Genomic DNA, 12,731 nt, shown 5'->3' with positions numbered 1-12,731 from the left:
TTTTCTTTCTGCTGCTATAGTCTCATTTCTTGACAGGGTTTACAAATACGTGGTACTGCACTGCCACTCTCCCCCTTCTCCCTGCCATTGGCAGGCATCCGTACTGAAAACAGAATTCCTTCCTAAGAAGTCTACTCAATGCTAGGTGCCATGCTTATTAAAAATAATGTAGAAATTAATAATCATGAATAAAGTGTACCTGACAGACACTTGCTTACCATTCCTACATGGAAATCTTGCTGTTCAGATGTGAAGTAGGGAGAGCAAGTTCTAAAATGTTAGCCCTACAGCACTAGAATCACTAGGAATTTTAAAAAATTCCAAATCTCAGTCTACAAATCTCCAGGGCTGGGAAAAAGGCTTCAGGATTTTTTGAAGCTCCCCAAGTAATTCTAATGTGCAGAAAAGTTTCAGAATTACTGCCGCAGAGGTGTACTGCCACAGAGGTGTTTGTTAAAAAAAAAGTCAAATTCGTTACTCATGTAAAGGGCTCAAGGGATTAGCCGAATCGTACTCTTCTGGGAAGAGAATTTTCCAGAGCAAGAGGGAGGCCTCTGAATCTGAAGTCTGGTCACTAAGTGGATACCAAGATTACAGACTCGAGGAGCCTGGCGACAGAGCAGGATATCAGCAGCAGGGGGCAGAGCCAGAGGTGGCCTGCAGGCATCTTTCTTTCCCAGTTTTCATGACATGATGCCAAATCTACTTAGCAATGGTCATTTTGTACTTTCATTTCTATTTTTTCGGGAATGCATAAGGATTAAAGGTGTCAGAGTAATCAGCCTAACAACCAAACGAGCTCAAGTTTGCTAAATTCAACTCTCCCCACAAAGATATTAAATTTGCCTACAGGATAAAAGCCTATCAGATACTTTAAAACAATGAAATGATCTTATGTTACATGAAAAAGAACATGCCTATGAAACAGAATACACTGTGCATACGTAGAGTTTTGGGTTAAAGATAATTGAGTATAAAAAACTATAGAAAACATTGCTTTGAAAGTAGAGCCAGTATCAATGTTATCCTAAGCTCTTTGCAAAAAAAGAAAACTATCTTTTAATTACACTACAATTGAGTCTTCAACTCATATATTCATTCAGAATTTTAAAATCTCTCTCATGGGAGGAAATGTAAAAGGGAAGTTTTCAAGACCTTTTTGTACCTTAATATCCTTTTCAGCTTCTAATGTAAAATGTATTTGTCCTGACAGAATGCTGTGAAAGAAAGACCAATTCAGGAAAGTAATGAAGTTTAAAAGTAGCTTCTTTTTTTCTGCATTGAGAACAATTTTATTGATTCAAATTAGAAACTTCTAGTTGGAGGGCAGGAGAAAGAGAAAGAAGAGAGAAGCAAGCAATCCATGACCTAGCACCGATTCTTGGCTGACCTCTAATAGAGGAAGAAGGTTCACATTTCTGCAGCCAAAACAAAAGTAATAAAGTGGAAAATGAATTTTTACAATCCCTACACATCACTGAATTTATCTATTGTCTTCCTACTGAAGGAATTTCTATTTCAAAGGATTTTTACTCCTCTTCTATCTCTGAACTGAAAAGAAACAAGGTGCAGTTTGCAGCTTCAAAATACTTAAATCATCTATATCGGTGTTCTGATTAAAAATTACCTACACTGTTCTTTGCTCCTTGAAAGCTTCATTGAAGCAGTCCCCCATAACAGGCAAAGAAAGTAGGTGGTAAAATTTAGCTCCTGGTAGAGTGTCCATCAACCAGCTCTGGTGGGATGTGCTGTCAGGAATGGAGCGCCCCCTGTAGGCCAGTCATCCAGCCAGTCTGTTCCCATCGATTAGAGCAGAGGCTGTCAAGCATGGTCCCTGGACTAACAACTTCACCACCACCTAAGAACTGGTAAGAAATCCATGTACTGGGGCCCCACCATAGGCCAACTGAATCAGAAACCTCTGTGGTGGGGCCCAGCAATCTATGGGCCCTCCCAGGTGATGCTGATGATTGCTAATTTTGAGAACCACTGTATTAGAACACCTCATTCCCCAAAGATGTCAAAATCAAGGTGTCATTGTGTTAATTAATTATACAGGAATGAACAGAGATGAAATGTCTTTCCTACATAGAGACAGAACCAAGAAGTTGATGTTTGTATCAAGTAAAAACACTGAGCCATAATTTAGAAAATACTGACACCAAATTGTTTGTGGTTTAATGTATTTAAAAAAGCTTTTAGCAACTCTGTATTTATTCCCAATACATAGTTTGAATGAATTATTGTGTCCTTTGATGAAAAGGGTAAAGGAATGTAAGTGACTCTACCATAAATACAGGAAAAGTTTGGATAATCTCAGTACCTACCACTACCAACAATAAGACCAAAGAGTCTACCCCACTGCTATAATCCTTCCCTCTCTTCTCTGGACTGCAATCTGACTCAAACCAGTTCATGGCTATCTGACTACAAAGTAAGGCTATACATGTTCACAATCAAAGTGGAAATGAAAATAACAAGAAAAACACTTAGCTCATTTTTCATGATCTTTTTTTATTTAACACATATAGTACATGTAAACAACTGGCATAAAATTCATAAAAATACAATACCCCTATGCAATAACACTTTATTCCTGATGCGTCCTTTCACTTTCTCGTTAATATCGCTGGCCTATCTTAACACTATACTTTTTTTGCCAAGCATTTTTAGAGGGTTATCTTTTTACAGAAATACAGCCCCAACTTTGTTTTCTAAAATGTCACAGCAATAGCTATTTTGATCACTTTCTTTTATCCTTTCCTCACATTAAAGCAAAAATATTTTTAAATGCTAAAAATATGCAAAACACTGAGATTTAATACTGTTTTGTCACACCTATGGAACCTGCTACCACTCCGCATTGCCATAAAGGTGCGAATGCCCCACAGTGCTGGTGCTGCAAGCTGTGGCCACGGCTGCATAGCAGGGACCTTCAGGCCTCTGCTCCAAACTGGCTCCCCTAATATATAGCCGCATTTTGCTGGGGGCTACATTCATAAACACTGCTATAAAAGGATCCTTCTGGAAAAAGCTAATTTACACTACTTTTAATGGTTCCCAGCAAATGAAACAGTTACAATAGCATTTTTAATGCTTTTTCCTGTACAGAATTTCTACTTATTACATGTGAACTTATCTGGAAGTAAATTACTAGGAGGTGAGAAAAACAGAAAGGTAACTGTAAAAGTAAAATTTTTAAAAATTGTAACTGCTGGATGTACAAAATCAGCCACACTCGGGCAAGCAACAATCGCAGATAAGCAGAGAGCACCTCCCCTTTCCCTGCCCATGTCGACTCCCATCCTCAGCCTCCAGTGTCCACTGCCCATTTTCCTAGACTGCTGTTGCTGTGCATCATCGTTTGAATGTTGCTCTTAATCCACATATCACCGGCTGCTTCTCTATTTTCTAAAACTAGCAAAAGCCTAAGAAATAAAAACATTCAACCAGCAAATGACAAAAAGCGGCCACAAATCTGAAGAACACTGCCAGAGTCCATCTCCTGGGCCACCTCCAGGGAAGGAGTGTCCCTGGGAGCTGCAGCTCTGGGCACTGGGGCAGGGCTGGGGTGTGGTGCTTCTCTGAGGTCACACTCCCAGCCTTTATAGCTGACTCATGTCAGCAAGGTGCTGCTTCCCGGAGACTAGGCCTGCCCTTGGACTCTGGTAAGAAGGTAGAAAGAGAACAGTGGCTTCCAGCAGTGGTCACCAGAAACCATCCTGAGGACTAAGGTCTCAAGGACAATCCACAATTAAGTTAATCTGCCTGTGGTTAAGAAAGAGAAGCTGTATAATTAAATGTGTAGTCAGCCATAGTCACGGTTTGCTTAGAATTTAAAACCCTAAAACCTTTTCTCAGAACTATGAGGTTTCATCGTTTTGAAGAATCTCATTTCACATAAATTAACTTCTAAGAAACAAAAATTCATACAAGAAATTCAAAGAAGGTGTAGAAATTCAAAATAAAAATAAACAGGAAGAAAAAAACTAAAAAGGAAGACAAAATATACTCATTTCTCATACTGAAAAGATAGTTTTTTGAACCAAAATTATAACATAAGGCTTAAGGCTTTGTCTTATTAAAGGCAGGCAATCTTAAAAGCAAAATATAAAAACTCCATTTATCATTATTCTTTACTTTCTTGACAGCAAAATTAGTCATGTTTTATTGTACCTTAATAGTAAAAGAAAAATTATCATGTACAACAGTCTACTGTTCCGCTATAAATTATGTATACTCAAATATACATTAGTTTCTAGATGCACTATATTTGGAGTTGTTCAAAATAGTTTTTCTTAAAACTATAATTAAACATGAAAAACTTTTAAAGTGGTTTAAAGGTATTAAAATATAAACATTTGAATAATGCTAAAAAATGAGAAAAATACAGTTACCATTAATTTTTTTAAAACCAAGAATAAGTACTTGACAAGCAACTAAATAAGTAAACAGCACTTATTTGACAGAAAATGCGGTGGCGGGGAGGAGGTGGAGGGGGAGAATGGGAGAGAAGGAGAGGTGGGGAAAGAGAGAGAGAGAGAGAGAGACAGACAGACAGACAGACAGACAGACATGATAATGCCAAATGGCTAGAAGTTAAGGAAATTTCCTAACCACTAGGTCCAAGAATTTGGAATAATGGGCAGGAGAAGCTTTATGAACAAGAGAACAGAGAACAAAAAGAGCACAAGGAAGTAAGATAGATAGTTCTACACAGCAAACACTCATGTCTGCCCCATCTACTGGAACTCAAGTTGATGACAGGGGCTGACATGACCAAAGAACTTACAATAATCACTGAAATGTCCAAAAGACAAGAGCAAAAGGCAGAACAAAGAAGCAAGGGCATTAATAGTTCTTACACTGTAAAATCAGCCCCTATACAGTCAGAATTGTCCTGTATTTTCATATCATGCTTCTCATGACCCATTGTGTTTTCTTTATACAGGTAGCTTTGCTCACTTTAGCGCAAATATTAAAGTCAAATACAAACATATACTCATTTGCATAGCAAATTTTAAAGGGTGCATTGAAATAGTAACCAATTGATAAAGGTGTAAGTCATTTTTATAATTAGAATGACATTCAGATTGACCAAATAAAACGTTTTCTATTTGAAAACAGTTACCTATAAAAGTTTTTGGGATATCAACAACACATGACTTAGCGAAACATTAAAACCATTACTGATGTAGTTGTCCGTGGGCAGCAGTTCATGTAGCAGTCATTCTTTTACAACTTCTAGGACTTTGTAAACACTGTTCTGGAATACAGTGATGAAGTAAGGTTTGGAATCCTTCACCAAGAGGTTACATAAGGGAGTTTTCCCAGCATTGGCAGGATCTTCTACATCCCAAATTTCAGGCATACTGCAACCAGGCCTAGAAAAATCAATGTACACATTAAAAATCAATGTGCATTATATAACTGCAGATAAAGCAGAGTACTTCTTATATTCCTGATCTCATTTCCTGACCTTTTTTTCCACTTAAATTCCTTAGTTTTTGAAGAATTATGTTATGTATTTATGTTTTTATAAGCTGCCATGATTCACTTTAGAACAAGGTGAATGCAGCAAAGGTGATAAGGGAAAGAAACAGACCTTCAGACACATATATCTGGGTGTTGGGGTAAGAGACATCTCAGTTAAACTCTGCCTTAGCTGCTTACCAAGAATGCGGTGCTGAGCAGGTCCCCTGGTCTTAGTTTTCACATTGGTAAAATGGGGAAATAAACAACCATGACATAGGTTTGTTGTGAGGATTATGAGAGATCAGGTATCTAGCACCATGCCCAGCACACAAAAAAAGGTATAATATTGATTTTAAAAATTATAATGAGCAAATATGCTTAGTTCACAGGGAAGCTGCATTCATTGTATAGATGCTCCTCAACTTACCATGGGGTTATGTTCCAATAAACCCATCATAAGATGAAAACGCACTTAATACACCTAATCTACTCAATGCCACAGCTTAGCCTAGCCTATCTTAAACATGCTAGGAACACTTATATTAGCCTACAGTTGGACAAAATCATCTAACGCAAATGCTATTTTATAACAAAATGTTGACTATCTCAGGTAATTTATTGAATGCTGTACTAAAACTGAAAAACAGAATGGTTGTATGGGTATTTGAAGTACGGTTTCTAATGAATGCATATGGCTTTAATACTGTCATAAAGTCAAAAAATCAGTAGGTTGAAACATCCTCAACTGGACAGTCAATATTGTAGAGTCAATCAATTTAAAGAAATTCTGGTAGTGTTGAGCATACATCTTAGCCAAATACATAATTAAATCTCAAAAACAATATATCCTTATAAAGAACAGTATAAATTTGTATCATGTGACATTTGCCTAAACAAGACCCTCAAAATAACAGTACCATTTATTTTAAATCAAGAACAGTTTTATAGATATAACTGTTGGATATTGCTATCTACCTTTTGAGAAATTTTTAAAACAGAAATATATATGGGGAAATTATAGAGAACTGACAACTGTTCATGTTTGATCATAACGCTTCCCTTATTTTTAAATAAGGGGAAAAGAATTCCCGAGTCCCTTTTATGTTTAGTAGCAGTCCCTCCCTCACTCTCCACCATGAGGCAAACACTGTAGCAGGAACGTATATCACTTTCCCTTTTCAAACAACATCTTTAACTTGAAAGTAATCAGTCATTATGAAAATACCAAAATACAGACCTACATAAATTTTAAAAAATGAGAGTCACCATCATCTCCAATGGCATTACTCAGAGGTGACTTCTATAAACAAGCCAGCATATATCCTGCTGGACCTTTAAATATAAATATATATATATATATAAATATATATATATAAGATATATATCATATATGTATATTTTATATTATATATAATATATATTAAAAAATATATATTTTTTTCAATAGCTTTTGGGAAACAGGTGGTTTCTGGTTACGTGGATAAGTTCTTCAGTGGCAGTTACTGAGATTTTGGTGCACCCATCACCAGAGCAGCGTATGGTGTACCCAATGTGTAATCTTTTATCCCTCATCACCCCCATCCTTGCTTCCCCTGAGTCCCCACAGTCGAAATCATTCTTATGCTTTGCATCCTGGTAGCTCGGCTCCCACTTATAAGTGAGAACATAGAATATTTGGTATCTGCTGGACATTTTGTTACCCATTGTCAAACACATGCACACAAATACAGACATGGATGTAATTATATACACAGATGCTGTGATGGTTAGTAGTAAGTGTCAACTTGATTGAAGGATGCAAATTATTGTTTCTGGGTGTGTCTGTGAGGGTGTTGCCATGGGAGATTAACATTTGAGTCAGTGGGCTGGGAGAGGTCCACCCACCTTCAATCTGCATGGGTACCATCTAATCAGCTGCCAGCATGGCCAGAAATAAAGCAGGCAAAAGAATGCGGAAGGACTAGACTGACTTGAGTCTTCTGGCCTCCATCTTTCTCCTGGAGCTGCTTCCTGCCCTTGAACACCAGATTCCAAGTTCTTCAGTTTTTGGACTCGGATCTACACCAGTGGTCTGCCAGGGGATCTTGGGCCTTCAGCCACTACTGAAGACTACACTGTCAGCTTCCCTACTTTTGAGGTTTTGGGACTTGGACTGGCTTCCTTGTTCTTCAGCTTGCAGATGCCTATTGTGAGACTTCACCTTGTGATCGTGTGAGTCAGTACTCCTTTAATAAACTCCCTCTCATATATGCATCTATCCTATTAGTTTTGTCCCTCTGGAGAACCCTGACAGATGCGCTTGAGTTGTTTTTACAAAAATGGAATTATTCTGGGACTCTAAACAATAAAATGTGGCGTGATTTTTCCATGTTAGTGCATAAAGATCTACTCTATTGTTTTGAATAGCTGCTTGTTCTCATATGTATTATTAACCAATTCTTTACAGATCGATATTTTAATTGTTTCCCATTATAAACCAATGCAGCCACAAGCAGCCTTGTGCCGAGCTCCCCTCTTCAAGCTAAACCTCTAGAGCAGCAGTCCCCAACCGTTTTGGGACCAGCAACTGGTTTCATGGAAGACAATGTTTCCATGGACTGGAGAGTGGGAAGGGATGAAACTGTTTCACTTCAGATCATCAGGCATTAGATTCCCATAGGGAGCACACAACCGACATCCCTCACATGTGCAGTTCACAGTAGGGTTCGTGCTCCTATGAGAATCTAATGCTGCTACTGATCTGTCAGGAGCCAGAGCTCAGGCTGTAACGCTTGCTCACTCTCCACTCACCTCATGCTACACGGCCAGGTTCCTAACAGGCCACAGACGTACTGGTCCACGGCCGGAAGCTTGGGAACCCCTGCTCTAGAGGCAAATTATCACTCTGTCAAAGGAATACACAATTTTTTTTTACCTTCCCTTCAAACTATCACCTAGAAATGTTTAGCCAGTGAGTGTTCCCATGAAGAGGGACACTTCAAGTGCACACTTTTTGCACACCCTTGCTGACACTGGTTTCTACTGACATTGAACACCTATGGTAATATGGCTGGGTATGGGTTTTCTACCTTTTAATTTTTTCTTTTTTTTTTTTGAGACGGAGTTTTGCTCTTGTTACCCAGGCTGGAATGCAATGGCGCGATCTCGGCTCACCGCAACCTCCGCCTCCTGGGTTCAGGCAATTCTCCTGCCTCAGTCTCCTGAGTAGCTGGGATTACAGGCACGCACCACCATGCCCAGCTAATTTTTTGTATTTTTAGTAGAGACGGGGTTTCACCATGTTGACCAGGATGGTCTCAATCTCTTGACCTCGTGATCCACCCGCCTCGGCCTCCCACAGTGCTGGGATTACAGGCTTGAGCCACCGCGCCCGGCCTTTTAATTTTTTCATACACATCAAGGCTGAACTGTTATAACACTGAGGGCCCATGGTGGAAGAGAGTGAGACACAGAGGAAGTAGAGAATGACCCACAGTTTTCCTGAGTTCAACAGCTTTTAGGAAAAAGAGAGGGCAAACAGCTGTCTTGGGAAGCTCTGTTTGCCTTGTGCAACACTATTTATTCCTCATCTGAGTTTCCCAAGGTCTCCCCAGGCCAGCCATCTGCAAATAGCATTAGTGAAAATCTAAATTATTTTCTTCTGAATGCATGTATTTTATTATTGGAATAAAAGGAAGCAGAGAACTGTAGTTAATTAAAAACTAATCTACAACTTGCATGCAAATATATTTGAGTGTTTATATTTAAACAGTGTCAAATAGTTAAAGAATCATCAAGCCATACAATTAAGCCACTTGTAAATGAGATCATTTAAACATAGTGCTCACCAACTGCCAGGCACAGATTAAGCACTAGATAAATATTGGTCCCTCTTCCCCTTCCTCTCCTATCCAAGTTCCCCATCTGCTTCCCCTATTCTGACACACTTTCATGTCCCAGCAATCTATAGGGGTTTCAGGATGACATAACTGAAATGGAGAGTGAAGACCAAGGAAATAAGGAAGATCTCAAACCTGGCGGAAAGCTTTGTCAAGAAACTTCTTATTCTAATTGTAAACATTAGATAAGTATGAGTTGCTTTTCCCTTTTCTTTCCTATTTGAATGCCCCATTTGCTTCCCTGTTGCAGCAGAAAGTACAGCTTTTGTTTTGTGTCAAGGTTGAAGCAGAGTGGACCTGATCAAGGTTTCCTGACAGCGTGTCATCAGCCTGGCTTAGATCTTGTACTAGAGGGAGGGTGTCATTTTAATGAGCGGGGAAAACAGATGAGAGTCACTTTCATAGCTTCTTCCCACTCAACTCCTGCTGTGACAGCCACAATAACTGCAAGTCAAGGTCTGGATGGGGAAATGCAGCACACCCTCCTCTGTATCCCAACTCTCAGTCTGAGTGCTCGTAAGTGACCTGAAGTCAGTTCAATGTCTGCTGATTTTGTTTAGTGTGCAAAGTTTATTGCCATATTTCCTAAATTTGCCTTCGTATCACTTCTTGTGTGAGTAAAACAGTGCTCTGCCTACTCGAACACGAGACTGTTACAGCTATGCAAATCCAGGGAGCTCTCCCAACACCCTAAAGCACAAAGCCTCTGCAACTTTCATATATTCAAACTCCATGTAGGATCTAGGAAAAAATGAAGACTCTCGAATCAAGACTCATTGTTAGCTTGGAGAAAAAAGGTTATGAACATTATTTTTATGTTCCAATAACTTACAGTTGTTTCAAGAGAGTGAAGTCCAAAGAAATAAAGAAGATCCCAATTCTGGTAGAAAGCTATGCTAAGAACTGAGTTCTTCCTACTACAAATGTCAACCTACCATTCATTTCACATAATTTCCTCATAAGATTGTTATGAAATGCTTAGAACTTTTTTGTCTTAAATTTATATAACAATGTTAAAGGTGAGTATGTGAATTTCACATATATTCATGTATTCATAACTGCTTAAAGCATTTTCTAAATTATTACAAAATAACATTTTCTATAAATCCTGACTGAATTCCAACCATGTAGCACATACACATAGAAAAATCATTCTATGATCAATAATTTTAGTTTCCTTATGAGCAAAACTGTAGATACTATGTCACAGAACTATTTTAACAATTTCGTCTTAATGCCGTATGTGTCATTGAAATATATGTTGGGCAAGTTATGATTAAGCCATAAATATAACAATCTCTAGTTGAAGAGTAATAAAGAATTAAAAAAATATTATTATTCCATAAAACAGCATTTATTTCTGATAAAAGTGTTTCTGTACTGTGCTCTTCATGGAGTGAATGTTTTGGTACATTAAAAGCAGGCTACTGTCACCTGCTGTCCAGTCACTCATGTGCCAGGTTTCTAGATAACTTTAGATTCACATCTGCTTTCAAGATCTTACTGTAGCTTGGAGCTATACTCAGCTTAGTAAACATCTCTGTGGAAATAGGAACTTTTAGCAACTATAAAACCAAAAGAATGTGGGTCATAGTACATTTATTTTCCCATTCAAATAAGATGTGAGATGCCAGGAAAGAAAAGTTTCATTCTGAGTTGATGCTAACAGGGTAACCCATCCATCAACAGGACACAGTGTAGCACAGAGACACAGTATGGACGATGCGGCCCCTGGTGCTCAGCTGCCTGACTTCACCAAAATAAGGCTCCCCATTACTTGGTTTCAGACCCTGGAAGTCTTTTGAAAAAAAAATATATATATCTAACTTTAAAAGGTTTTTTTTTTAAACATCGAAAGCAAATATGAACAATTTGGGAGATTATCAATTAGTGCCAATAAAATCTCTTTAAGGTAGTATATACACACAAATCATTATTTGAAAAAAAAAAAAAAAAAGAAAGAAAGAAATTTATAAAGACTAGAAAAGAAAGACTCCAAATCATTATCTAGAAAGTTTTTTCAGGCCACGAATGGTGGCTCACACCTGTAGTCCCAGCACTTTGAGAGGCCAAGGCAGGAGGAGCACTTGAGGCCAGGAGTTTGAGACCAGCCTGGCCAACATGGCAAAATCCCATCTCTACTAAAAATACAAAAATTAGCTGGGTGTGGTGGTATATGCCTGTAATCCCAGCTACTTGGGAGGCTGAGGCATGAGAATTGCCTGAACTTGGAAGGCAGAGGTTGCAGTGAGCCAAGATCATGCCATTGCACTCCAGCCTCAGCGACAGAGTGAGAATCTGTCTCAAAAACAAAAAAAAATTTTTTTCACTTATACTTTATTAAATGTTATATATACACTCCTGCCACCAGCAAAGCACTTGCCATGTGCTTGTATTAACCTTCGTGTCCTATGATTATAAAATATTGACTGTGTTGATACTCACTTGGATCTTCTTACACACCATGACTCTTCCAGAATGTAATAATTCACTTTTAACTTTATCAGTTCTTGCTTCACTTCTTCAGCTGCTTTCCGACTATACATTGAATATACTATTTTTGTTCTGGCTCTTTAAAGAAAAATAATTGGGCACAAAATTTTCAAGATTAAAAAGATACAATCAACACATTTGGAAGAAAGCAGTGAATGAGACTAGAAGATAGACGACGAAGAAGAATCCAGTCAGGAGGAAATTCCTCATGGGAGTTCCTGCTAAGGGGCATCAGTGAGGTCAAAAGCAGAAGGCAGAAGGAGGACAAGTCATGGGAGTAGAAGGTCACCTTTAACACATCCCTACATTTCCAAACTTGGTCTTCTTTGTGTCTGTTCACTTATTTATTTGTCTTAAATTCTTCACTACTCTGTCACATATAAGAGTAAGGTACCCTGTGTGTGAACAGGGATGAACTACAACAAACAAACTACAGGGCTACTCTGAAGCTGCAAAAGTCTCAACTTTGACATCAACAATAACTCACATTAAATGGTTCTTCATTTTATTTCTAGATTTAAGAAAAATTAAACTTATTCAACAAAATTGGTCTGGAAATTAGCTTGGTAAGATTGATTTTTTAATGAAAAAGCTTATTTGTAAAACGTATATGCTGTTGTTACGCAAAACAATATACTAATAAGATTCCCGGCCGGGCACGGTGGCTCACGCCTGTAATCCCAGCACTTTGGGAGGCCGAGGCGGGTGGATCACGAGGTCAAGAGATCGAGACCATCCTGGTCAACACGGTGAAACCCCGTCTATACTAAAAATACAAAAAATTAGCTGGGCATGGTGGCGCGTGCCTGTAATCCCGGCTACTTGGGAGGCTGAGGCAGGAGAATTGCCTGAACCCAGGAGGCGGAGGTTGCGGTGAGCCGATAT

At 38.6% G+C, this 12,731-nt stretch overlaps 1 protein-coding gene across 1 annotated transcript in view; it reads right to left on the bottom strand.

Moving 5' to 3' along the window:
- Positions 1-2,494: 2,494 nt before the first annotated feature.
- The window catches only part of DPY19L1 (dpy-19 like C-mannosyltransferase 1), a 121,622-nt gene continuing 111,385 nt past the window's right edge, over positions 2,495-12,731 (bottom strand). The window contains exons 21-22 of the mRNA XM_032286816.1: positions 11,799-11,924; positions 2,495-5,384 (exon numbers count right to left, since the gene is read on the bottom strand). Coding sequence (XP_032142707.1) covers positions 5,228-5,384; positions 11,799-11,924 — 283 coding nt within the window. The 3' untranslated portion in view covers positions 2,495-5,227. The remainder of the gene's footprint in view (positions 5,385-11,798; positions 11,925-12,731) is intronic.

Source organism: Sapajus apella, unplaced genomic scaffold, assembly GCF_009761245.1.
Source record: "Sapajus apella isolate SASKATOON/1434 unplaced genomic scaffold, GSC_monkey_1.0 scaffold19, whole genome shotgun sequence".
NCBI classification, from domain to species: domain Eukaryota; kingdom Metazoa; phylum Chordata; class Mammalia; order Primates; family Cebidae; genus Sapajus; species Sapajus apella.
The sequence above is the reverse complement of the archived record's forward strand: the minus strand, read 5'-3'. Positions and strand labels throughout refer to the sequence as shown.